This window comes from Anabrus simplex, chromosome 12, assembly GCF_040414725.1.
Source record: "Anabrus simplex isolate iqAnaSimp1 chromosome 12, ASM4041472v1, whole genome shotgun sequence".
NCBI lineage: Eukaryota > Metazoa > Arthropoda > Insecta > Orthoptera > Tettigoniidae > Anabrus > Anabrus simplex.
Window position 1 is genome coordinate 73,518,223 of NC_090276.1, and position 27,125 is coordinate 73,545,347.

At 41.5% G+C, this 27,125-nt stretch overlaps 1 protein-coding gene across 2 annotated transcripts in view; it reads right to left on the reverse strand.

Annotated features, from left to right (window-relative positions):
• The window catches only part of LOC136884469 (inositol 1,4,5-triphosphate receptor associated 1), a 286,150-nt gene extending 275,279 nt beyond the window's left edge, over positions 1-10,871 (reverse strand). The window contains exon 1 of one of the 2 annotated variants that reach the window (XM_067156658.2): positions 10,765-10,871. In XM_067156658.2, the coding sequence (XP_067012759.2) occupies positions 10,765-10,766 (2 nt within the window). In that variant the 5' untranslated portion in view covers positions 10,767-10,871. The remainder of the gene's footprint in view (positions 1-10,764) is intronic. The other variant, XM_067156659.2, reaches the window with a different exon arrangement.
• Between the last annotated feature and the right edge of the window lie 16,254 nt (positions 10,872-27,125).

A 27,125-nucleotide genomic window follows, 5' to 3' on the forward strand; every position in this document is an offset into this window, starting at 1 on the left:
CGGAACGTACCGCATAGTCGAGCATCTCGTCTCCTTACTCCCAAGTCTTCCCATCCCAAAGTTTGCAACATTTTCGTAACACGACTCCGTTATCGGAAAACACCAGAACAAATCGTGCTGCTTTCCTTTGAATTATTTCCAGTTCTCGTATCAAGTAGTCCTAGCGAGTATCCTAGGTCCAGAGACTTATACGCCCTCTGCTTTACATCTTTACTACAACCTCAAAATACTCTCATAACCATGTGAAGATATCTGTAACGTTTTCTAACAACCTCTGTGATTACCCCAAGATACCTCGCCCTGTACTATTCGTTAGTTTGTAGTCAAACAACCAGTAGCAACAACGTTAATATTACAGGGAATAGCCTCCAGAAGAGCAGAGTTGAATGCTAGTCGACATGTCGAGCTCGCCATATCAGTTATTTCTCCTCTACTAGACGTAAAGATTGTGGGAGCTTTAATATACTGTAGAAACCCCTGGTCATTAGGTTTAATGCTTTAACTTGCCTTGTAGGCAGGGGCAGTAGAATAACACCCACGATATCTCCTGCCTGTCGTAACAGGCGACTAAAAGGTGCTCTAGAGACTCTTAACTTGGGGACCACGGCTCTGGAGTTCAGCACTGGCATTGTTTGTGTCAGGCTACTCACTGTCATCTGTCCTGCCCGACCTCAGTTGATCAACTCTTGTTCATTTCAGACCCCGACGGTATTAGTTCAAGAGGTCTAGCGGGTCTTTCATTTTCACGTCCGTCGTGGCCCTTGTCTTTCCTTGGCCGACACCTTCATTTTCCTCATTCATTTTTCCCCCCTCTGATTAGCGTTATCAGAGGATGATTGCCCAGTTGTACGTCCTCTTAAAACAATATTCACCACCACCGCTGTGACAACAATGGTGCGGCACCACATTCTCTATGCGGTCCGTCCTTAATGTTATAAGTGGCCGCTGCAGTAATATCATAATTTCAAGGGGGTATGCGAAGTAGCTTCTTTGGGAAGAGGTTTCGCATTACTGGCCATCCGCATGGTCGTTTGCAAGACTGCTTTTTATTTATTTATTCTCTCTCGACCGCGCGTCAAAATTTCTCTTTTATTTCATTAACTTCTCCATTTTCTACTTGAAAGCCTTGCAGGTGGCCATGGACCCGGGGTGACAGTGGCGCTTGAGCGGCAGTGGTCTAACGCCGGGGATGTCTTGGTACGACCGCGACGGAGTAACCTGTGCCGAAACGAAATATGGGATTGCCTGGTGGGTTTAGGGAGGTTTCTCATAACTTCTCCTTTACGGAGGGGTGGAAGTAGCTGGCAGAAGACTAGCCTTTGCACCTCAAGTTATTCTGTACTCTTGTACTAGGCTATGTTCCTGCGTTAGTACTCGGTTGTCGGTCATTTGTCAAAACAGGTAGGTCACCACGGGCTGTGAGGCGGGGTGGAGCCTCACGGCACCCCCCCCCCCCTCCCCACACACACACAAAAAAAAACACATACTAATACAGCTCTATTCTCACCAAGAGAGGCAAACCTTGTCGGGCTGGGCTGAGCGATGACTATTCGACCAGGCCTCCAGTGATTTATCTCTTCGGATTGTTGATGAAGCACCGGGATAGTAAGCAATTGAACGTCATGACGTGGCTTCAGAGACTGGAAGCAGATTCATTTCTTGCCAACATCGATTTCTTGGTGTAGAGGAACAAGTGCTAGGATAAGGATAGTGAGTATGTTGAATAGTTATTTGTATCAGTGTTCCACAGCTATGTATTCTTCTATTTGCCTGTTAAATTAAGTTTCTCCGTGCAAGAGCTTGTTACCTTATTCTTTTTTAGCTACCTTATACATATACCCTCTTAAGGGGTCTGCCTTACAAAGGCTGCACAAATCTTAGTAATAAGCCATACAAAATACACCCTGGAGTGTACAAAATCCCCTGTACTTGCGGCAAGCTATACATTGGCCAAACATGCCGGTTCCACTGGTACTCGTATCAAGGAACGCCAACGTAATATGTGTCTCAATCAGCCAGACAAAGCAGCAGTAGCTGAGTACGGGTCATGATGTTCGACTACTACTAAACGTTTTCATTTCTCCCCTGAAAGAGGAGGCGGGCCTCTCTCAGTCAAGGAGATTTGTTACGGTGAAGATGTTTGGGGAAAGTGAGAGGGTTGAAATTGCCCCTCTCCGTCTCCCGAATGCAGAGGCGTAGAGCCACGGTAGAGCTGTCGGACCACATGTGGGCCCAGCGAGCTCTTACCCACACTAAAGACTACAGGTATGGGCGGTAGCGGCGATTGGGAATTAGAAGTGGGGAGGCAAACAGTTTACAGACAACAAAAAGTACCTGGGTTTGCTGGCAGAGGGGGGGGGGACAGTTTACAGACAACAAAAAGTACCTGGGTTTGCTGGCAGAGGGGGGAGGCAAACAGTTTACAGACAACAAAAAGTACCTGGGTTTGCTGGCAGAGGGGGGGGGGGACAGTTTACAGACAACAAAAAGTACCTGGGTTTGCTGGTAGAGAGGGGGGGGAGGGGGGACAGTTTACAGACAACAAAAAGTACCTGGGTTTGCTGGTAGAGGGGGGAGGCAAACAGTTTACAGACAACAAAAAGTACCTGGGTTTGCTGGCAGAGAGGGGGGGGAGGGGGGACAGTTTACAGACAACAAAAAGTACCTGGGTTTGCTGATAGAGAGGGGGGGAGGGGGGACAGTTTACAGACAACAAAAAGTACCTGGGTTTGCTGATAGAGAGGGGGGGGAGGGGGGACAGTTTACAGACAACAAAAAGTACCTGGGTTTGCTGGTAGAGAGGGGGGGGAGGAGGGACAGTTTACAGACAACAAAAAGTACCTGGGTTTGCTGATAGAGAGGGGGGGGAGGGGGGACAGTTTACAGACAACAAAAAGTACCTGGGTTTGCTGGCAGAGGGGGGGGGACAGTTTACAGACAACAAAAAGTACCTGGGTTTGCTGGTAGAGAGGGGGGGGGAGGGGGGACAGTTTACAGACAACAAAAAGTACCTGGGTTTGCTGATAGAGAGGGGGGGAGGGGGGACAGTTTACAGACAACAAAAAGTACCTGGGTTTGCTTGTAGAGGGGGGGGGACAGTTTACAGACAACAAAAAGTACCTGGGTTTGCTGATAGAGAGGGGGGGGAGGGGGGACAGTTTACAGACAACAAAAAGTACCTGGGTTTGCTTGTAGAGGGGGGGGGACAGTTTACAGACAACAAAAAGTACCTGGGTTTGCTGGTAGAGGGTGGGGGGGGACAATTTACAGACAACAAAAAGTACACCTGGGTTTGCTGGTAGAGGGGGGGGGAACAATTTACAGACAACAAAAAGTACCTGTAGAGGGGGGGGACAGTTTACAGACAACAAAAAGTACCTGGGTTTGCTGGTAGAGGGGGGGGGGACAGTTTACAGACAACAAAAAGTACCTGGGTTTGCTGGTGGAGGGGGGGGGAACAGTTTACAGACAACAAAAAGTACCAGGGTTTGCTGGTAGAGGGGGGGGGGGGACAATTTACAAACAACAAAAAGTACCTGGGTTTGCTGGTAGAGGGGGCAGTTTACAGACAACAAAAAGTACCTGGGATTGCTGGTAGAGGGGGGGGGGGACAGTTTACAGACAACAAAAAGTACCTGGGTTTGCTGGTAGAGGGGGGTGGGGGGAACAGTTTACAGACAACAAAAAGTACCTGGGTTTGGTGGTAGAGGGGGGGGGGAACAGTTTACAGACAACAAAAAGTACCTGGGTTTGCTGGTAGAGGGGGGGGGGGTATATATCGAAACTTAAATAAAAAATTAAAAAAAGCTACAAAATGTTCAGTTTTCCGCTGCTCTCTGAGCAAATTTCAACAGAGAGGTAAAGGTCGACAGCTTTCCAACTTAAGTGCGGTAATAATAGTTTCTTGAGATTTTCATTCACTACTATACAATACCTCCTCTGCGAACCATGTGACCTTGCCGCGGTGGGGAGGCTTGCGTGTCCCAATGATGCAGATAGCCGAGCCGCAGGTGCAACCATATCGGATGGGTATCTGTTGAGAGACCAGACTAACGAATGGTTCATCGAAAGGGGGGTAGCAGACTTTCGGTAGTTGTAAGGGCGGCAGTCTAGATGATTGACTGATACGGCCTTGTAATAATACTCAACATGGCTTAGCTGTGTTGATACTGCTACACGGCTGAAAGCAACGGGAAACTACAGCCGTAACCACCTCCCGAGGACATGCAGCTCTCTCTGTATGAATGATGGACTGATGATGGCTTCCTCCCGGGTAAAATATTCCGGAGGTAAACTAGTCCCCCATTCGGATCTTCGGGTGGGGACTACACGAGAGGGGGCGATCATCAGGAAGATGGATACTGACATTCTGCGAGTCGGAGCGTGGAATGTTAGAAGTTTGAATCGTTGTGGTAGGTTAGAGAATCTGAAAAGGGAGATGGATAGGCCAAAGTTAGATGTAGTTGGTATAAGTGAAGTACGTTGGCAGGAAGAACAGGATTTTTGGTCAGGCGACTACCGAATTATCAACACGAAATCAAACAGGGGTAATGCAGGAGTTGGTTTAATAATGAATAAGAAAATAGGGCAGCGGATAAGCTACTACGACCAGCATAGTGAAAGAATTATTGTCGCCAAGATAGACACCAAACCAATGCCCACCACAATAGTGCAGGTCTATATGCCTACTAGTTCAGCGGATGATGAAGAAATTGAAAGAATATATGAGGAGATAGAAGATTTAATACAATATGTCAAAGCTGACGAGAATCTAATTGTGATGGGAGACTGGAACGCAGTGGTAGGCCAAGGAAGAGAAGGTAGCACAGTAGGAGAATTTGGATTGGGACAAAGGAACGAAAGAGGAAGTCGGCTGGTTGAATTCTGCACTGACCATAATTTAGTCCTCGCCAATACTTGGTTCAAACACCACAAACGACGGCTGTATACGTGGACGAGACCTGGAGACACTGGAAGGTATCAAATAGACTTCATTATGATTAGGCAGAGATTCAGAAACCAGGTGTTGGATTGCAAAACTTTCCCAGGAGCAGACGTGGACTCTGACCACAACTTGTTGGTCATGAAATGCCGCCTGAAGTTGAAGAAATTGAAGAAAGGAAAGAATGCAAAAAGATGGGATCTAGACAAGTTGAAAGAAAAGAGTGTGATGGATTGTTTCAAGGAACATGTTGCACAAGGACTAAATGAAAAGGCCGAAGGAAACACAGTAGAGGAAGAGTGGAGAGTCATGAAAAATGAAGTCAGTAGGGCTGCTGAAGAAATGTTAGGAAGGAAGAAAAGATCAACTAAGAATCAGTGGATAACTCAGGAGATACTAGACCTGATTGATGAACGACGAAAATTCAAGAATGCTAGAAATGAAGAGGGCAGAAAAGAATACAGGCGATTAAAGAATCAAGTGGATAGAAAGTGCAAGGTAGCTAAGGAAGAATGGCTGAAGGAGAAGTGCAAGGATGTCGAAGGCTGTATGGTCCTGGGAAAGGTAGATGCTGCATACAGGAAAATCAAGGAAACCTTTGGAGAACGGAAATCTCGGTGCATGAATATTAAGAGCTCAGATGGAAAGCCACTTCTAGGGAAAGAAGACAAAGCAGAAAGATGGCAGGAGCATATCCAACAGTTGTATCAAGGTAACGATGTAGATAATTTCGTTCTGGAACATGAAGAGGCTGTTGATGCCGATGAAATGGGAGACCCAATTTTGAGGTCAGAGTTTGACAGAGCTGTGAGTGACCTAAATAGGAACAAGGCACCTGGAATTGATGATATTCCCTCTGAATTACTGACTGCCTTAGGAGAAACCAGCATGGTAAGGTTATTTCATTTAGTGTGCAAGATGTATGAGACAGGAGAAGTCCCATCCGATTTTCAGCAGAATGTTGTTATACCTATTCCCAAGAAAGCCGGTGCTGACAGGTGTGAAAACTACCGCACTATTAGTTTAGTATCTCATGCCTGCAAAATTTTAACACGTATTATTTACAGAAGAATGGAAAAACAAGTTGAAGCTGAGTTGGGGGAAGATCAATTTGGCTTCAGAAGAAATGTAGGAACACGTGAAGCAATCCTGACTTTACGTCTGATCTTAGAGGATCGAATCAAGAAGGACAAGCCCACGTACATGGCATTCGTAGATCTAGAAAAGACATTCGATAATGTTGATTGGACCAGTCTATTTATGATTCTAAAGATGATAGGGATCAGATACCGTGAACGAAGAATTATCTACAACCTGTATAAAAATCAGTCTGCAGTGATAAGAATCGAGGGCTTTGAAAAAGAAGCAGCAATCCAGAAAGGAGTGAGGCAAGGCTGCAGTTTGTCCCCTCTCCTTTTCAATGTTTACATAGAACAGGCAGTAAAGGAAATCAAAGAGAAATTTGGAAAGGGAATCACAGTCCAAGGAGAGGAAATCAAAACCTTGAGATTTGCCGATGATATTGTTATTTTATCTGAGACTGCAGAAGATCTCGAGAAGTTGCTGAATGGTATGGATGAAGTCTTAGGTAAGGAGTACAAGATGAAAATAAATAAGTCCAAAACAAAAGTAATGGAGTGCAGTCGAACGAAGGCAGGTGATGTAGGAAATATTAGATTAGGAAACGAAGTCTTAAAGGAAGTAGATGAATATTGTTACTTGGGTAGTAAAATAACCAACGATGGCAGAAGTAAGGAGGACATAAAATGCAGACTAGCACAAGCAAGGAAGAGCTTTCTTAAGAAAAGAAATTTGCTCACTTCAAACATTGATATCGGAATTAGAAAGATGTTTTTGAAGACTTTTGTGTGCAGCGTGGCATTGTATGGAAGTGAAACATGGACGATAACTAGCTCAGAAAGAAAGAGAATAGAAGCTTTTGAAATGTGGTGTTACAGAAGAATGCTGAAGGTGAGATGGATAGATCGAATCACGAATGAAGAGATACTCAATCGAATTGGTGAGAGGAGATCGATTTGGCTACATTTGACGAGAAGAAGAGATAGAATGATAGGACACATCTTAAGACACCCAGGACTTGTTCAGTTGGTTTTTGAAGGAAGTGTAGGTGGCAAGAACGGTAGGGGTAGACCAAGGTATGAATATGACAAACAGATTAGAGCAGATGTAGAATGCAATAGTTACGTAGAAATGAAAAGTTTAGCACAGGATAGGGTGGCATGGAGGGCTGCATCAAACCAGTCTATGGACTGATGACTCAAACAACAACACTATACAATAAAACTTTTACCTAGGGAACATTATTACACATATACTTATGGGGTGATTATACAATTAAACATAATTTAGTATTTGACTACACATTAAGAAACTGACAGATACTAAAGAGACTGCCAGACTGACGAATGCGCGCGGCAAGCCGGTGAATCAGCTCACTGTCCATGACCTTGGTAAAAAAATATACCCCTGCTACCCTTCCTCACAGCACATACTACACGCTGCTGCGCGCGTCTCCGCTACTTGCTGTGGTGCTATGCAGATCGACTAGCCGCGACGAACGATATTTTGTGCGTATTTTCACTACTAAATTTGTTAATAATAATTAAAGAAATTAAACGAAAGATTTACCGGATAAGACAACAGGGCTTGTACAGATTGCTGTTTTTTTTTTAATAATTCCTAGTTTCAGCTGGCTGCAAAGGAATAAAAAGGTAAGATTTTCTTCCCCGTAATCGCCACTACTGGTACACAGAGGTCGCAAAGAAGTTCAGTCCAGTGTGTCTCTCTCTGTCGATATGTTTGTAACGAAATCACGGGATAACTGCTCTACAGCAGGGTGTCTGTGACAGGATATAGCAGGCATTGAGAAAATCAATATAATTATATGCAGTTCTTTATAGTTTTGGTAAAACAGTGACACGTACGAGTTATAAAGAGTTCTGTTCAATCGACCGCGACGCGATTCTATTAATGGTGAACTGAGCTTCCACTTGGTAAAACCAAATCTCGGACTTCTCAGACCAAAACGGAGGGATTTTATACTGACCTTGTCGGGCTTCACACCCCGTACTACCTTGAACATCCTTCGCTTCCGAGGTCGCCATTACGAGGTTAGTTTATATTTCTGAACAGCAAATTCAATGAATTTCTATTGACTAAGGCGGATATTTGCCTTCAGTAATATTCATTAAAGAATTGAGACTGTTCTCAAATGAACGTTCTTCTCGGATACTGGTGTTGCTCATCTAGCTGGCTTATTCACATTTCTCAGCCTGAAGTTTTTAAAATCAGTTAGACTTCTATTTCAGGAAGTGCTTAGTTCAATCATGATGAGAATATTAAAGTGACTGATAAATCAGTAAGTAAAGTAGATATTTAGAAAATACGAACAGCAATAGCATGCACTACGCTACTACCATGCAATGGCGGATGGCAATTTTAAAGAGATCCGAAAGGGAAATGATTTATTTATTTTATTCGTTTCGACCCTTAGGATCTCGAACGTCTTCCTTCTTCCCAACACCTCTTCATTCACTCCTCCTGTTTCTCTCCGCTTCTGTAATTTGGATCTTGATCTTAGTATCGGTTCATTTGTGACTTTCAACGAGCTTTTTGTAAACTGATCTATCCTGCACAGTCGTTAGTGGATATTTGTCCATCATGACAATGGCCTTCCAATCCTTCCTTCATCCAGTTATTTCCCGTTAAGCATGTCGAATTCCATATCTTCTTTGCCAACCTGTTGTCATCCATCCTTATCAAGTGTCCCACGAAACTCAGCCTTATTTTCCGTAATACACTTGAAATTGGTTCTAGTTTCTCATATATCTCCTGCCTTGATCTTTGTACCCATATATCTCTCTCAGGATCTTCTTTTCCTCCTTTTCCAATCGAATACAAGTTCTTTCGCCCAATGTCACGGTCGCAGTAGCGTACCGTGCTGCATTCCGGATGGCCATCGTATAGTGTCGCACTTTGGCGTTCCTCAGTAGGAAATGATAAAATAATTTCCCCAGCATCGAAAACTGTACAGGATGAAAGTTGTGCAAGCTATGTTTCATACAATTTTACCATGCGAGAAATAATATATATTTGTGAGTATTACATTTTTCACATAGTTCTACTTCGAAATATATGACAGAACAAAATTGATACAAAATCCAATCCATTCCATTCCTGACCCGGTCGAATGACTGGAAATAGGCTGCGGATTTTCATTATTCTGCGCGAACGGGTCACTTAATATCACGCGGAATGAACATTTGTTGATCTTTCCTCCTTACCCAATAATTCTTCATTTTCATCGATTGTTGTAATTCCTGTTTCTCCGACCAAGCACGTCGTGTTGGTTTCTTCTCGTCTTCCTCAAATCCCCTTGTGTGAACAATTTACCTGATTGCATTTCTACCCTGCGGATTTGGCGATCATAATTCAGTGAGGTCTTCTCTACTTGCTTATACCATTTTGATCTCGTGCGTTTGATTTGCAAAAATGTGTGCATTTGATAAGCAAGTCTATTGTTATTCATTCTTTCCAAATAGCTTATACATTATTATTATTATTACCTATATAATTAAAAAGTTTACTAGAAAACAGCTTTGACCAGTCCGTCACTCCCTTCTACCGGACCGATTTGTTTCATTTTTTTTTTATTATTATTATCTCCGGAATTAGCAGGCGGTGAATCATGGAGCATTGCAAGTTCATTCAACTTCCAGTAATCCTAAAATCAAGTCACTAAATAGTCATTCCAATAATTGCAGGCGAAGGCTTACCCTAGCCCGCAATACATTCTGTTCTTAGCGGGTTGCACACAGTTATCGGCGAGGCTAAACTGACGGGGACTATTGGCAAACTTGTAATTTCAACCAAACGTTCTGCACAGAGAAATATGGTAAAACACAACCATGTAAAAATGATAGAAAACGACCTATATTAGTACAGAATCGATACTTTTCGGGTCGCTGAGATGAATACTGACACTCCGGATTACATTGACCTCCAAGTTCAGCCAATGTCACCATAGTGGGTGAGAAGGGGTGACAAAGGAAACATCCAAAATGATCGAGATTGGTGCTGAATTCCTAGTTTTCGGGTTCGCCAGGCTGATTGCAGACCGTCTTAGTGACACTTGGAACAATCTATGGGACGACGCGTAAATACAGAGAGTTAGCACTGCATTTTTATTATTTATTTGAAGGGATCAACTGCTTCCCAGGCAACCTGGGCTGCAACAAGCACAAAGCTTCGCGTGAAACAAAATAATCTAGAAGTATAAAACTTTTAATTAAACCCACAACAATGACTCTAAAACTACAAAATAGTTCGTCACAGTAAAGAAATGTAAAAGAAAATTGCTTAACACAATTAGCAGGTAATACAAATTCTAAAAGTAGACATTCAAAAAGTAGCGTACCCGAGCAGGAATTCCAGATCTACACACGTTATCTGACTTTTATTTATAAGGATTGCTGCGGGTCCTCTAGTTATTCTTGATGACACGCATTATTAATTGTATTCAGCCCATTACAAGTTAAAGGTAACGCGGATAATGCAGATATTTACTGTTTTGCGTACCGTAAATATATTTTCCTTCGTATTTTGGGTCATTTTCTCCTATATTTTAAGTATTTTTTGAGGATTTTCAGGTCACTGTTTCGGCATTTATTAGGTCATTAAAACCTGGGCCCTGCGTATCGCTGACTTGACTCTCCTACTGCACTCTTCTCCGTTAGATGGCATCAGTGCTGCAGATTCCAACCTGTCAACGAAGGCTATCGGAAAGGTGGTGCTCTACTTACATGAAAGGTACGTTGTCTCCTTGTCCACAGGCTCACTCACTGCACTCTCACACACGCACACGAGTTCGCACCAACCGCTCAACTGTCGCGCTCTCATTGGAACAGGCAGCGCTCGAAGGTCGCGAGAAGTGGGGGGCCCCGGAACAAGTGGCAGGCATGTGTTCAAAACAAGGGGGCGTGGTGACGCAACACTCGGCGACGTTGGAATACTTACCACATAATTACCCAGATTTTGGGATTTACATGGAAGATCTCAGGATTCAGTGTGTGGCCCCAACTCAGGAACGCGATTTATCTTATTTAGGAAATGAATCTGCTTTCTTCTCTACTCTCAATCTCTTCATCCTCTCGCTATGATTTTGACTGGGGGTTAGAACCCCCCCCCCCTCGGTCGATCCTGGCTGCGTTACTGCATCTTGGAAAATGATGTTCGTTCGCCAACGATCTAATTTCATCTGTTATGTTGATTTCTTTTTCCAGTTTCGATTATCCAATTATTCTTGACTTTTAGTGAGAAGGCGTGATTAAATAACATTTTTAGTTCGGTTTTCAGTGCACATTCTTTCAATACGGCTATACAGTTTCAATCGTCTTTTTTGTAAAAGTGTCTGGTATTTTCTCAAAAATAGACCTCCTATTTCTGTGCAGGACGGGCCGAAGATTTTCTTATATATTTTTCTTTCTGATGCACACAATGCTTCAGGCTTAATTACAGCGTTATAGTGTTTTAATTTATCGTTCCGAGTTATTGATTTTTTCTCGTACCTGTTCCATGTGATTCTATAGACTTTTTTATAATTTAGAAATTTTCTGTTTGCTTCACACCAGATGGTTTGATTGATTTCCTCTAAGTATTTGACATGATTTACCTGAGGGTTTTTTGCCAAACTGAATTACCAGATACTGTTTGTCTAATTAGAAGAGGATACTCCGATCCCCTAGCTCCTCCGCATCGCCTGGAACCATGTATTGTAATCCAAATTATTTTTTGTTACACGCATCATTTTCCTCGTTACAATTAGTTTTTCTATTACTAGGTCAAATATTACAATTAAACCTAATCACTATTTACACCCAATCTCTAAACTGCAGTTTTTTTAAAATTGTATTTATTTTAGTCCTAGACATTAACAGTGTTATATAGAACAGGGATGGCGAACCTATGACACACGAACACGACTCCTCTGGCACGTCAGACAACATACTAAGATTGTTTAATGTTTTTAACATTTAATAAATTGGTCGAAAATCATACAGCATATTTCAACATTACGCTTTAATAAAGTATGTCTCAATTCTGTGGCCATACGTTTTTGCATATTTTATTAGGTTAAAGCAAAAATATGTACTCGTGCAATTTACCTGCTTTAACAGTGATGTTTGCAAAATAAAACCAAACATCCAGTAGAATGGATTTCTATGTAATGAAGTCCAATATCTGAATTAAGTTAAATGAGGGGTTTCATGATGATTTTAAAGGAAATTAACCGATGCCACACCAGAGAGTAAAAGATAATAAACAAGACGTTAATTGAGACTCTAGTCCAGGGATGGCAAACCTTTGCCGACTAGCTTGTCAGTTTACAATAATTGTCTAGTGTGTCATCGGTTATTTTCGTTTAAAATCACCATGAAACCCGTCATTTGACTACGTTTAAATAAATTAAATGAAATGGCGTATGGCTTTTAGTGCCGGGAGTGAACGAGGACAAATTCAGGAGACAGTGGGTTCAAACCCCACCGTTGGGAGCCCTGAAGATGGTTTTCCGTGGTTGCCCATTGTTCACACTAGGCAAAAGGTAGGGCTGTTCCTTAATTACGGGACCACGGTCGTTTCCTTCCCATTCCTAGCCCTTTCGTATCCCATAGTCACCACAAGACCGATCTGTGCGCTGGGACGTAAAGGAGATATTTTTACAAAGAAGAAGAATAAGAATACATACTCCTGTGTGAATATTCGGCTACACTTATCATTCGAATCACATGCTTCGCTTTTATATGAGTGGTAGGCGTATAACACTTGCGAACCTGTTTGTATAGGCTTTCAAAATCTTTACCCCCTGTGGGTGGGGGTGGTAGTATACCACCACGCTATTCCCATCCTATCGTAAGAGGCGACTGAGAGGGCCCCCAGGGTCTCGTAACTTGCGAGTTGGCGACTACGGGGCCCTAGGCTGAGTCCAGCCTTTTTCCTCACTTAGCGTTCTTGTGCCAGGCTCCTTACTTTGATTTTTCTAAACCTGCCTTTGCGTCGTTAACTCGAGAAATAAAACACAAATAGTATTATTATACGGTTCCTATTACTGTTGTTGCGTCTTTATTTAAAAAATCTTTCTTTGGAAACTTTTCTAGGACATTTTAAGGACTCGGGTGGATTAGGAACATTTTTGGGATGGGTGTTTCTGTCCATCTACTCTCTTCTGTTCATACTGCAAGTCACCAAATTATACCAGAAGAAAATACATATTGGAACCAACAAATGCTAACATCGTTTATATAAACATATGATCTTCAGTGATAATTTCATACTAATAACCAGGGTTAGAATTTTTAGGTGCACATTTCAGATGAAAAAGGAAGGGTGAGGTGCTCAAATAACTTAAAAAAGGGACAAAAAGGTGCTGGTTTATTCAACTAATTCAACGATTTCTAAACAAAAATCACCACCACTCTTTCATCTATGCTAGTTTATTGAATTACAAACAAGTACATCAAATTATCAGTCATCAAAGGAAGGAAAAATATGAAGATGCTTTACTTCAAGGCATTAAGCATCTCTACATTTTTAAAAGTAAGTCTGTTTCTATTAGGAGATAGACTGTCTTTGTAGATGCTAAAGCTTCTTTCTACATCCAGAGAAACCAGTGGGGAAAACCTTGTATTCACTCAGAATTGGAACTCTACAGATGTGGCGAATTCCTCAATGTCTGGATTCTTCTGAAGTCTAGACTCAAGTTTGTCTTTGGCAACACCATCTAACTGCTCCCTCACGAAAGTAAAAATATCCCATTGTTTTTCCTTTTCCAGACTTTGTTCTTCTAATGGTGTAATAATTGCAGTCAGGTATTTGTAACTATGGACACAATATAGTTCCTTATGCAAATTATGTATTTTCTCCGGTAACAGAAGTTGCTGTGCCTTGGAAATTGCACCTGCGTCGGTTGGATCCAAAGAAAGCACAAACTCTTTAATTTTGTCAAAATCCTCACACAACATAGCAGCACACTTAATCCACGATCTCCAGCGAGTAATCACCGGGAAATTTGGAAGGGACAGGCCAGTGGTTTCCCTGTAGGCAACACGACTCGGAGCTTTCAGTAGAATCTTCTTCAGGGCAGAGATGAATTGGTTTGCGATGTCGTATTCGTTCCTTATGGTTTCACAAACCCTGTGAAGTGCATGAACAAAGCATGTCACATGCTTCAAGTTAGGAAATAAAGGTTTCAAATGGTTAACAGCTGAAACCATGTATGGAGTTTGGTCCGTAACCACAAGACGTTTTTCAAACTCGATACCAGTAGGTATAATAATTGATTGCGTTACTGAACTGGCATTAGCTTTCTGCAGCTCATACATTTTTAACAACCCCCCGCTAAGGGAGAAACTAAAATGTCCAAAACGTATCGTGCCATTGGGTCTGTAGTTTCATCCACATCGCAATCAGACACTTTCTCCTTCATTCTTTGTATGGTAAATAAGCTCCATGTAGTTTTTTCTCTAAGTACTCCCATCGGGCACTGACATCTTTGTGTATTTTTCCAGAAATTCCTTGAAGGATAGATGGTTCACCTTGTATGTATGTATGTATTATGTATGTATGTATGTATGTATGTATGTATGTATGTATGTATGTATGTATGTATGTATGTATGTGTATGTTTAGTCCTCAGCCCTAAGGCTTGATGGATCCTCAACAGCTCCGCCATCAGCTGTCATATATGGCCTAGACATCAGTGGGTTGGCGATCACGGGGCCCTTAGCTGAGTACTGGCACTGATTCCACTTACTTGTGCCAGGCTCCGCACTTTCATCTATCATATCCGACCTCCCTTGGTCAACTTTTGTTCTTTTCCTACCCCGACGGTATTACGCATGGAGGCCTAGGGAGTCATTAATTTTCACGCCCTTCGTGGCCCTTGTCTTCCTTTGGCCGATACCTTCATTTTTCGAAGTGTCGGACCCCTTCCATTTTTTTTATCTCTGATTAGTGTTAAATAGAGGATGGTTGCCCAGTTGTACTTCCTCTTAAAACAATAATCACCACCACCACCACCTAGGCATCACTGAAGAGGCGTACTAGGGAAGTGAGGAGTGAAGCAGTTTCCCGTGCTTTCCTCACTGAGCCAGAAGTTGCTATTACATACCAGTCTACCAAGCCCACTGAAATGCATGCATCAAGCCACCCTATGAGCAACATTCTCACACTATTCATAGCAGGGACTGGCTGCACAAGGAATGGCATTATTAGCATCGCTCATACCTCAGTCACTTTCATATTGTCAAAGTCAAGAATAAGACTGAGACAGGTCAATGAAAGTAACAAAATTGCTCTAGCCCATACCAGAAGACATAGTGCACTGTAAACACTAGGTCCCGCCAGCAAAAGTTCACCTTATTGAGTGGAATTCCTGCTTGTGTAAGAGCTGCACACAAATCAATGTTTAATTCCTTCAAATTTTGGCTTTTTGAAGAACTCTGTTGAAACGCATTTCGTAATAGAGGTTGCCGCGATTTGTTTTCTTGAAGCGTATTATTCATTAATTTGATGCTTAGAGCTGGAAATGTGTTGTTTGATGCGATCTCGCTGGTGTTTTTCATCTAACAAAATTCTTGAATCACAAATAGTACATCGCATAATAGTTCCATCAGTGTCTATGAAATCTTGTTTGAATTCCTGAGCCAGAGCAATAAATCGGACACTGGACACCTTTGGCATGGTAAAATTTAGTAGTACACTCGTTTAGTAATGTAACAAAGTGCTAACACCGGTTCAGTTTCTAACTCAATGCTACTATCACACAACTCACTCTTGCGCTCACTCGCTGTCCACACTCTCTTATACGTATAACACCGCGACAGTTACCAGAATGTTCTCATTCTTGATGGAACTGCAGTCTCAGCGATTTCTGGTAGCTTCGAGCAGAACCCAATCTCAATTCTCGGAACTACGTGGGTGCGATTGCTGACATCTCTGCGTCACCAGCCTCCGCCTCCATAAGAACATATGACTTCTCTCACAGTAACCAACTCACATTCACGAACAGCAGGCTACTGATTCTGGTGGGATAGAATCACTCATTGTCAACTGCATCATTGCGGGCTACATTATAGCGGTAAAGCGAGAGAAAGAGGTTTTGTCGAACACACAATTATTTTCCATTGTTGCAGGTGTGCTTTGAACTCCCGCGCGGTGTTCACTGAAAGAGGTAGGCTTGGCTTACTATTCGTACGTACACAGCAAGCTGAGGAGACGTTAATTGAAAGTTAAATATTTTATATTGATTAGAAATCTTATAGAATAAATTGGAATTAAACTTAAAAGAAAAAAAGGGGGAGGGGATTCTGGGCATGGTTGGGGGGAAAAGGGATAAAAGCCCCCCTCCCCAAGTGAAAAAGGTGCGTGAAAAATGCCTCTCTTCGCAACTAGAAACACAATTTCACACTGTGATATCTTTCCGAACATCTTTAATTAGGCACTAACAAAAAAGGTGCGCACCTAAAAATCTTAACCCTGGTAATAACTTACCGGTACTAACCGCGAACAAGACAGAATTATAAGTGGGTTGCCACCATTGCTTATCATTGGAAAGCGAAACACTCAAATCCCGCCGGTCGACTTACTCTTACAATTTGGAGTAGCGCAGTACACTATTTCCATTTAAAATGCAAATTTATTTCACATTATCACATCGGGCTCGCCAATATCATAACGATGCATAAGCCTCAATATGGCCGGCACCGCGAAGGATTATGGTAGCGTCTCCAGACCTTGCCTCGGACTGGAGTACTACTCAAAGAAAGAGAAGTGAAATTGGAGAGATTTTGCGCAACAGAAGCTATGCTAAGGACAGTATGAAACTTGGCACATGGCTGCTTATGGATTCCATCATGAATTCTACAGTGTCAAAAAACCACTGCGACTGGTACCGCGCCGAGGGCTGAACACGAAGACGGGAATCTTTGTTCAAGTTAATTCTTCTTCTTCTTCTTCTTCTTCTTGAAAGGTGTGGTTGGACTCATGTGTTATCGTCCAGTCACGAAAATATTAATTACTTCAACACTGACACATGTATAACTCGTATTGTACGTTAAAAATGTAATTGATAGAAAAACATACCATAGGAGTCACACAAGAAACGATGATGACATATAAGACAGAGGTTAAAGTGATTTATATCCCACCAAAATTATGACAAACATTTTGCAATGGAAGAGCGAGCATAAAGAGACTGTCAGAGGATTATAATACAATATGTGCATCATCAAGAAACTGATTTATGTTGTTAACAAGACTAGGAGTTAGAGAGGATAATAAACACGAAATACTTGTGGGGAAGGGGATGCCCATGTTAAGCAAAGAGGATAGGAAGCGCTGGCGGGGAACATCAAAAGCAGGACATTGTAACAGGAGGTGATTACTGTCAGTATCAGACAAGCCACAAGCACAGGAAGTTGGGGGAGGAAGATGAAAACGATTTTTATATTGGGGAGTAAGGGCATGATTAAAACGTAGACGTATAATAGATGTGATATGGCGCCGAGAGTACGTACCATAATAAAACCACGGTTTAGGAGGAATAACAGGTTGTAATTGATGATAAAAACGTCCCTTTTCTCGTGACGTTTCATTCCAATCGGACTGCCAATGTCGATATGCTATATCCCGCACTTCATGAATGAGATCAGAAGGGGGAATCGCAAGAAAAAGAGGGGGAGATTGTTGTGATGCTCGTTTAGCTGCCTGATCAGCAGTCTCATTACCCATGATACCAGAGTGACTGGGAACCCCAAACTAGAGTTATATAAACACCAGAACGAGTAAGGATATATAAGAGATACTTAACGCTATATAAGTACCAATTAGGGGAAGAAAGAGGCGAGCATAAGGCATGCAGAACATTTTGTGCATCCGTGAAAATCGTAACCTTATCATAAGCATGTGACCTGATGGTAATGAGGGCTTGTCGAATAGCAAACAATTCGGCGGTAAAAACAGAAAAGGCAGAAGGAAGGGAAAACTCAGAGAGAGTATACGGTTGGGGGATATAAAAGGCTGCTCCAACGCCGTGTGCTGATTTTGATCCGTCAGTATAAATACTTACTTCCCTTATGTAGAGGGAAAGTCGAATACGTTTAGTTGCAAGAGGGGAAAGAGGAGTAGAATGTGTTAGACAAGAAAATGATTCAGAAGAAGATATAATTACTTGAGGACAAAAGGACTGACTGTCATAAGGGATAGAGTATAAAGGCAATGTGGGTAAACGGAGGAGCTTAACTTCTCTTGGTATAAGAGAACGAAATGCGTATATAAAGCAGGGACACGGTTTCCACGGGGAGATTTGGAAGAATAATAAGAATGTAAAAGTCGTAGCTTGGGGATAAGCTGAGACCGGGTGACAGTAAAATGTTTGTGGACATACTTAGCGGCTATGGTCTGTCGCCGAATCTTTAAAGGCTGTTCACCGGCTTCTATTAATAAGGCATTGGTTGGTGTAGTTTTAAGTGCTCCTAAACAGACACGTAGTGCGCGGTATTGTATTGTATTTAAACGTGCAAGGGTAGTAGCAGAAGCGGTGTCGATAAAAAGAGCACAATAATCTAGTAAGGATCGAATAGTTGCTCTGTAAAGGAGAATAGCTGTAACGGGATCAGCGCCCCAACTTCGACGGGTGATCGTACGTAATATAGAAATAAAACGATCAGTTTTACGTTGAAGAGAGACCACATAAGGAGTCCACGATAATTTGTGGTCCAATATGACTCCAAGGTAGGGATGCTGATTGACAAAGGGGATGGTAAGACGATCAAGAAGGAGAGGAGAACGGTTAGGTGCGCGAGTATGGGTAAAAAGGATTGCAGCACATTTGGAAGGCGAGAGTGAGAAGCCATGTTCATGTAACCAGAGAACAACCTCATGAAGGACACACTCTATTTTTCTCCTACACACATCAACACTATCATGTGATACGTATAAAACATAGTCGTCTGCGTAAGCTATAACTCGTGCGTTCTTTGTAATTATACGTTCTAAATCTCGCATATAAAGCGCAAAGATGATACCGCTTAGTATATCACCCCGTGGGACTCCATGCGAAACGTGTCTTCTTGGAAACGGGGGGAAGGGGGATTTGAGAATGAGAGTACGAGAAGTATACAGGCGTTCTAGTAGAGAAACAAAAGCAGAGGGAAAGCCAAGCGAATCAAGGCAAGACCATAATAGGTGTAAAGGAACGGAATCATAAGCTCCTTGAATATCAAGAAAAACAGTAATAGTGCTATGTTTACGATGTCTAGCTAGTAGGAGATCAGTCAACAAAATATTGAGTGGATCTTGTGTGCTACGTCCTTTAAAAAAGGCATACTGATATTTAGGAAGGATTTGATGTTTCTCCATAACCCAGAGAAGACGCCGTAGTAGAATTTTTTGAAAAAGTTTCCTAACACAGGAACTTAAAACAATGCCACGATAACTTAAAGGAGAAGAGGGATCTTTCCCAGGTTTAAGAATTGGGACTAAATGAAAGTTGTTCCACTGTGTCGGAACCTGTAAGGTGAGAAGGATATTATTAAAAAGAGAAAATAAAACAAGAAGACCGGTATGGGGTAAAAGTCGGAGCGTAGTGTAAGTGATACTATCAGGACCAGGAGATGAACTACGAACTGCTTGTAAAACGGACTGTAATTCGGACAGTTGGATGGGTTGAAGTAAAACAGAAAATTGGGGGGATATGGGACGGAAGGAAGAAAAGGGAGGCGGAATTGTGAAGTCAGGTGTTACAGTATATAGAAAAGAAAGAAGGACATTAGGCAGAATAATCGAATGCGCAGGGTGCACAGAAGTAACACGGGTGAGCGCGCGAATGGCGTTCCAAAGGGATGTTGCAGATACGCGATGATAAAGAGAGGAGATGAAGGCTTTCCAAGACTCGCGTCTCTTTGCATTAAATATGCGTTTGATACATGCATTATGGCGTTTCAATGTTAAATAATTAGCTAGCGTCATATTCTTACGATACAATTTAAATAAAGCTGTTCGCCGCAGTATTAACTTGTGACATTCGTCGTCCCACCAATGTATTTTCTGATAAGGACGGGGACAGAGGGAGGGGATGAATTTGCATGGATGAAAAGTCTCAACATATGAGGAGAGAATGCGTAGAAGGGTAGGATAGTCTAAGGTATTGGGCGTGTATTGAAGGAAATGGGTGTGAAGGAAACTACAATACGATTGTTTATCAAAATTTCGGAAAGACCGAATATTACTGAGCTGGGAGGGTGGGGATGAGGAAAAGGGTGGTTTACAAACACCAAAAGAAATAAGAATAGGGAAATGATCACTCAGATGAGTGTCACGGAGTGTATGCCACACGGTATTAGGAGTCATGTGGTCATGGCAGAGCGAAAGATCAACAGCACTAGGGGGTGAACCAGGAGGGGTGAGTCGAGTTGGGGACCCGTCATTTAAAAGGGTAAAGTGATGGGATTGAGATGCCGTAAGAAAATTTGTCCATTTAGATGTATCTTTAGAACTACCCCAGGCAGTATGAGAACAATTAAAGTCACCAAAGAGAAAAACATTGTCAATGGAATCAAATTGGGTAAGGAAGTGGGACCAGTGAGAGGTAGAGATATAAACATCAGGAGGACAATACGCATTGATGAAATATATATTTCGCACAATAATACCTAAAGCAAGAGTATTTGGAATGCAATGCGTCAGAGGAAAGGGGACATATGGAATAGACTTATGAATAAAAATGGCAAGGCCTTCACTTCCATTAGTATCAAGGCGTTCGACACGAAACTCAGGAAGATGAAAAAGGGTGTCTGCATAAAACCACGTTTCTTGTATTATAATGATGTTAGCACATGTTTCCTGAATTAATAGTTGAAGTTCATGTTTTTTATGAAAAAGACTTCTAGCGTTCCACTGCAAAACGCGTATCATATAGGGTAAGGATATGAGCGATGCGATCTCGTAGTTGATAAATTACCGGTGAAATGGGAGACTCTCCTCCCACATTCTGAAGAAGCAAGAATAAGATTTGTTGGATTTCTTGATGTTCTTGGTTTCTTTGCATTAACAGTTGCGAGTCGTGGGATCGGGGCGGGTAACTAGGACCCGAAGTAGAGGGAGGTGGTGCTGTGGGAAGAGAAGATGATGTTGTAGCAGGCGGAGGAGAAGATAATGGAACCCGGCCCGTAGAACCAGGGTCAGGGCGTACCAAGGCAAGATAACCAGTTCTATCATAACCCGGAGTCAAAGGCGGAGGGGCAGATTTCTGGATTACTTGTGTAAATTTACGTTTTCTAGAAAAATCTTGAACAGGGGAAGAAGAGACTTGTTCTGGTACCAGGGGGTGGGGGAGAAATCCTGGGGGGTGTTGAGACGGATGATAATGAGGGAGGGAAGTCTTGTTCTTAGCATCTTGAACTGAGATATGTTCCGTGCTCATGACCTTCTTTATCTCTTGTTGATATTTGTGTTCCGGACAAGTTATTGCTCCCGTTGGATGTGGGCCTTTGCAATACACACATTTTGCAATCTGAGATGTACAATGATCGGTGGCGTGCTCCATAGAGCACTTCCCGCAGCGTGCTACCTGTGCACGACATTGGGCCTGTGTATGGCCATATCGGAGGCATTTTCTGCAGAGAACAGGGGAAAAAAATGAAAGGCTCAACATGCAAGTAGACTTGGAATAAAGACACTTGTGTAGGCAACTTTTGGGCTCGAAAAGTAATTTTAATTGACCCAGTGGGGACATATCCAACACCATCATTGGAAACAATGCGACGATTGAGACGTTGTACTGCTTTAACCGGCACGGTTGAAGTAAGATAAAGTCGAATGTCGTCTTCAGAAAGGTTCTTATCCACATCTCGAATAATCCCCACACGAAAAATATTAGAAGACGGGATGTATGCCTTAAGATGTAGAGATGTGAGCAGAGGGTGGCACAGAATATCGTTGGCTTGCCCCGCATTATTAAAAATTATTTGTAGGCGATTACGACCTTTACGGGAGATAGACTGGACGGAAATATTACGTTCATAAAAATGTCTCCCAAGAGCCATAGGATGGAGTTGCCCTAAATTTTTGTTTTCCAGAGATTCAACGTATACAATATAAGGTCCAAGGTGTGAATGGGAATACTGTTCACGTTCCATAGGCGGCAGTACATTGTCACCATTAGAATTAGAATTTTGTGATAATTGTGAGTCTGTCAAATTTGATTGAGCTGCCTGGTTTCCAGAAGATTCGTCTTGCATCCGAACTTCTTCCTCCTGCGCGACAACTAACTTATCTTCTAACAAAAGGCTATAAACTCCACTGGAGGCAGCCATAACAACACACGGCACTAGCACTAAAATAAGAAAAAAGAATCCTCACAACCAAGTACTGAAAACACGGAGCACACGACTAAGCGTATCGTACTGTGTAAGTACTAGGTAGCGACTGGAGGCACAAAGTTCTTCAAAATATACCAGTAAATAAACTTCAAACTATTTGCTGAAGTTCAAACAACACCTCTCTACGGTTGCCAAGGAAAACAATGGTTCAAGTTAATTAAATGAAATAAAATACTATCGACTGCTATTTAAGGAAAGAGTAAAACAAAAGACGCACGAAAAGAGAATAATACTACTTCCGAGACATCTGTCGGTAGCGGTCGGTAGTGTTTCAGTCAACGAGCTAGAAAGAGGACTATAGAGTGGCTATTGGACCGCCATATTTGAATCTACTTGAAAGCCACGTCCGCCATATTGTAAGCGACCAAATCGAGTGGGCTTGTGATGAAGCAAGTACAGAGGCTGCGGGAATAAATACCGTTTCACAGTTTTCTTTATTAGGGAAGCACTCAAAGATGCGCAATGTCTGTATAAAAGGACAAAAAAAAAATACAAGAGACAGGCTACGTACTTACATATTGTATAAAGAAAGAAAATTAGCGCATTTCCACTAGTCCGAATTACAAAACAAATCACAAGACATTGCCAAAAATTTAGACCCACTTACAGAGAATGAAAATATAGAACAGAAAACCTTGAGCAAAGCAATATAACAACATCGAGAAATAATTCATATAACTTTAATAATAATAATAATAATAATAATAATAATAATAATAATAATAATAATAATAATAATAATAATAAATCCTGATATCTTTCCATTTACCTGGAATTGGCATTTTGTATGGATTTAGCCTAATTTTACGACCGGATGCCCTTCCTGACGACGCCAACCCTAGGTGGAGTGATGTATTTACTATTGCGTGCTTCTGTAGTGGTTTGTAGAATGTTATGTTGTGTGTAGATGAAGGTTATCCAGTCCCGGATCCAGAGGAATTAACTGTCGACTACCCGGTTAAAATGCTCAACCCGGTCGAATCTGGTGACCTCTGAACCAAAGGCCAGCATGCTGATCATTCAGCCAAGAAGCCGGACACTAAACAACTTGGCAGGTTAGATCCTGGCTCAGTACGATAGTATTTAGGTGCTCAAATCCCTCAGAACTCCTGCGGGACAACATTCCGGCACCTCGGCTTATCCGAAAAAATAGTTAGTAGGGCGTAAAACTAATAATAATTTACGAAAAATAAGTATTCTAGAGCCGTGGGGTACAAGGTTTGAAGTGAACAATGGTGTAATAAAGTATCCCTTAAAATAATAATAATAATAATAATAATAATAATAATAATAATAAAATAAGAACAAGAATTCGTAGGATAAACAATTTGAAATAATTGCTAAAAAAGAGAACAGTTCTTCTTGTGATAATGATCTTAAATCACATAAGTTAACTTTCCTGAATAATTCACTTCGATTATCTTTGGAAGAAGATTATGGTAACGCCGATTTTTTTATTTGTCTTATGTAGCACCCACTCAGACACGCCTTATAGCTACGATGGGATAGGAAAAGGCTAGGACTGCGAAGGAAGTGTCAGTGGCATTAAGGCACAGCAGCCCCCGTATTTGCCTGATGTGAAAATGGGAACCACGGAAAACCAGCTATCAGTGCTGTCGGCAGTGGGATTAGAACTCACTATATCCCGAATGCAAGCTAAGAGCTATATACCGCGAACCACGTAGCCAACTCGCTCAGTAGTAGTGGTGATGTAGGACTGAAAGTCCTCATATTACTCCGTATCGTTGGCAAAGGGGATGAGGTGACTAGGAAATTCTAAATATTGTAGGTGTGGCGTTGGACAGCAGGCGTCTTGTAACATCGTTGTTCACTTTATATTTATTTTCAATATGCTGGGGAAATGTGCTCTGTAGGATACAATGTAATAATAAATAGTGGTATTGGTTTTTCGTCCTACCGACTACTTAGTACGGTTTTCGGAGAAGCTGAAGTGCCGGAGATTTGCCCCGGTGGAGTTCCCTTACGGGCCGGTAAATCTACTGACACAAAGGTAACCTATCTGAGCACCTTCAAATACCAAATACAAGAAAATAAAAGTAGGCCTAATGTACACGTGCTGGATTGTGCTACACAGGCAACGTAATTCTGCTAATCGCCCAAAACTGTGTACTTTAGTAAAAAAAAGAATCTTATCTAAAATATGATATTCATTCTTCGTGTTTTCTCTACAATTTATGCAATTGCATGCCACACACGTAGAGAGCATATTTTCTTCGATCTAATCTATTAGAAGTATCGCACCGTATGCGGAGAAATTATATGAATGGCGCTTAAACTATGGAGTCGCTATTTCGCCTTGGCACCACCCAGAGAGCACTGTAGCAGCCATGTTAGCCACTCTATAGTCCTCTTTCTAGCTCGTTGGTTTCAGTACTTGTTGAAAAGCATGGAAGAATGTGAATCCTTAGACGGACGGTTTCAGAAATGTCACGGTGCCCGTACATTATCGAGTACGGTGAACGTAATTAATGACGAGAAAAATTGTCCTTGTTATTCAGTTAAAAATTGTGGGTTAGACTAAACCAATGTATATTATATTTGTGACTTACAAAAAGAGCTACTTAGGCCTATATAATTGTGCTAAATATATAGGTTTAAATATTATACTGTAGTAATTTTATACAAGACAAGACAGACACTTTGACACATCTCCATGCAAGGTCTCTTTTTGTTCCGCTGGGTTATTCCACACCTCTACTATTTCACCCCGCCGACTCCAAAAACGCATATCGACCGGACACCTCGTTGGAAGTCGGCCTCCCACCATGTATACCTGTATCATCGAGGACGTCAACCTTGCACTCTCTGATGACGACATCCAGAGCGCCCTCCGCGGGACCGGCGTCCATAGTGCCATACGGCTCTATGACGGCCCCGACACATCTACTGCTGTCCTCCTCTATTTCGCCTTTGAAGACGACCGCAATCAATCAATCAATCAATCAATCAATCAATCAATCAATCAATCAATCAATCAATCAATCAATCAATACATCTGCATTTATTGCAGTCGCCCAGGTGGCAGATTCCCTATCTGTTGTTTTCCTAGCCTTTTCTTAAATGATTGCAAAGAAATTGGAAATTTATTGAACTTCTCCCTTGGTAAGTTATTCCAATCCCTAACTCCCCTTCCTATAAACGAATATTTGCCCCAATTTGTCCTCTTGAATTCCAACTTTATCTTCATATTGTGTGCTCTTTCCTACTTTTAAGACACCACTCAAACTTATTCGTCTACTAATGTCATAAGAAGATGTACAATATTAGAAGGATCCACCTTTCAATACTCCGTTGTAAGTTGAACTAAAAAGAAGTCACAACTTGTTTATTGGGACCGGTTTTGACACATTACAAGTGTCATCATCAGCCAAATAGTAAAATAGGGCAAGATATAAAGATCTTAAAACAACTAATACATTGAACACAGGCAAAAAATTAACATTGATTCATATCGTAGCAATTCAGGTTAATGTCCAAAACACAATGATCGCAGTCAAGAGAGTAAACAGAACATCATTGTCTTGCGCCGAAAACAAATATAGTTGAAGTTCACAAGCAGGTCAAGAATGCACTTATGTAGAGTCGTTGCTAGGCAGGTCTTGTAGGCATTTGTTTCTCAGGCCGAAGAGTAAAAGGTGACGTAATTGAAGTCTTAGGAAAACAGTGTAGGATTTAATTTCGTCAAATTCAAAGTAGGTATATAAGTGTGAAAATAATTTAAAACATTAAAAAGAATAAAGTCAAATAAAAATATATTAAAAATAGGAAGAAATAATAAAAGAAAATTGCAATGTGAGGTTCAACTTGAAACAACTTATTTTTATTTGACTTTATTCTTTTTAATGTTTTAAATTATTTTCAAACTTATATACCTACTTTGAATTTGACGAAATTAAATCCTACACTGTTTTCCTAAGACTTCAATTACGTCACCTTTTACTCTTCGGCCTGAGAAACAAATGCCTACAAGACCTGCCTAGCAACGACTCTACATAAGTGCATACTTGACCTGCTTGTGAACTTCAACTATATTTGTTTTCGGCGCAAGACAATGATGTTCTGTTTACTCTCTTGATTGCGATCATTGTGTTTTGGACATTAACCTGAATTGCTACGATATGAATCAATGTTAATTTTTTGCCTGTGTTCAATGTATTAGTTGTTTTAAGATCTTTATATCTTGCCCTATTTTACTATTTGGCTGATGATGACACTTGTAATGTGTCGAAACCGGTCCCAATAAACAAGTTGTGACTTCTTTTTAGTTCAACTTACAATGGAGTATTGAAAGGTGGATCCTTCTAATATTGTACATCTTCTTACTTCTCTATTCAATACGGAACGATCATGAAGTTTTTAACTTTAAATACTAATGTCATTCCACGGCATCTGTCTGCTGACAGCTCGGAACATACCACTTAAACGAACAGCTCATCTCCTTTCTCCCAAATCTTCCCAGTGCAAACTTTGCAACATTTTCGTAACGCTACTCTTTTGTCGGAAAGCACACAAAACAAATCGAGCTGCTTTTTATTCCTCTTCTTGTATCAAGTAGTCCTGGTGAGGGTCCCGTACACTGGAACCATACTCTGGTTGGGGTCCTACCAGAGACAAATATGCTCTCTCCTTTACATTCTTACTACAACCCCTAAATACTCTCATAACCATGTGCAGAGATCTGTACCCTTTATTTACAATCATATTTA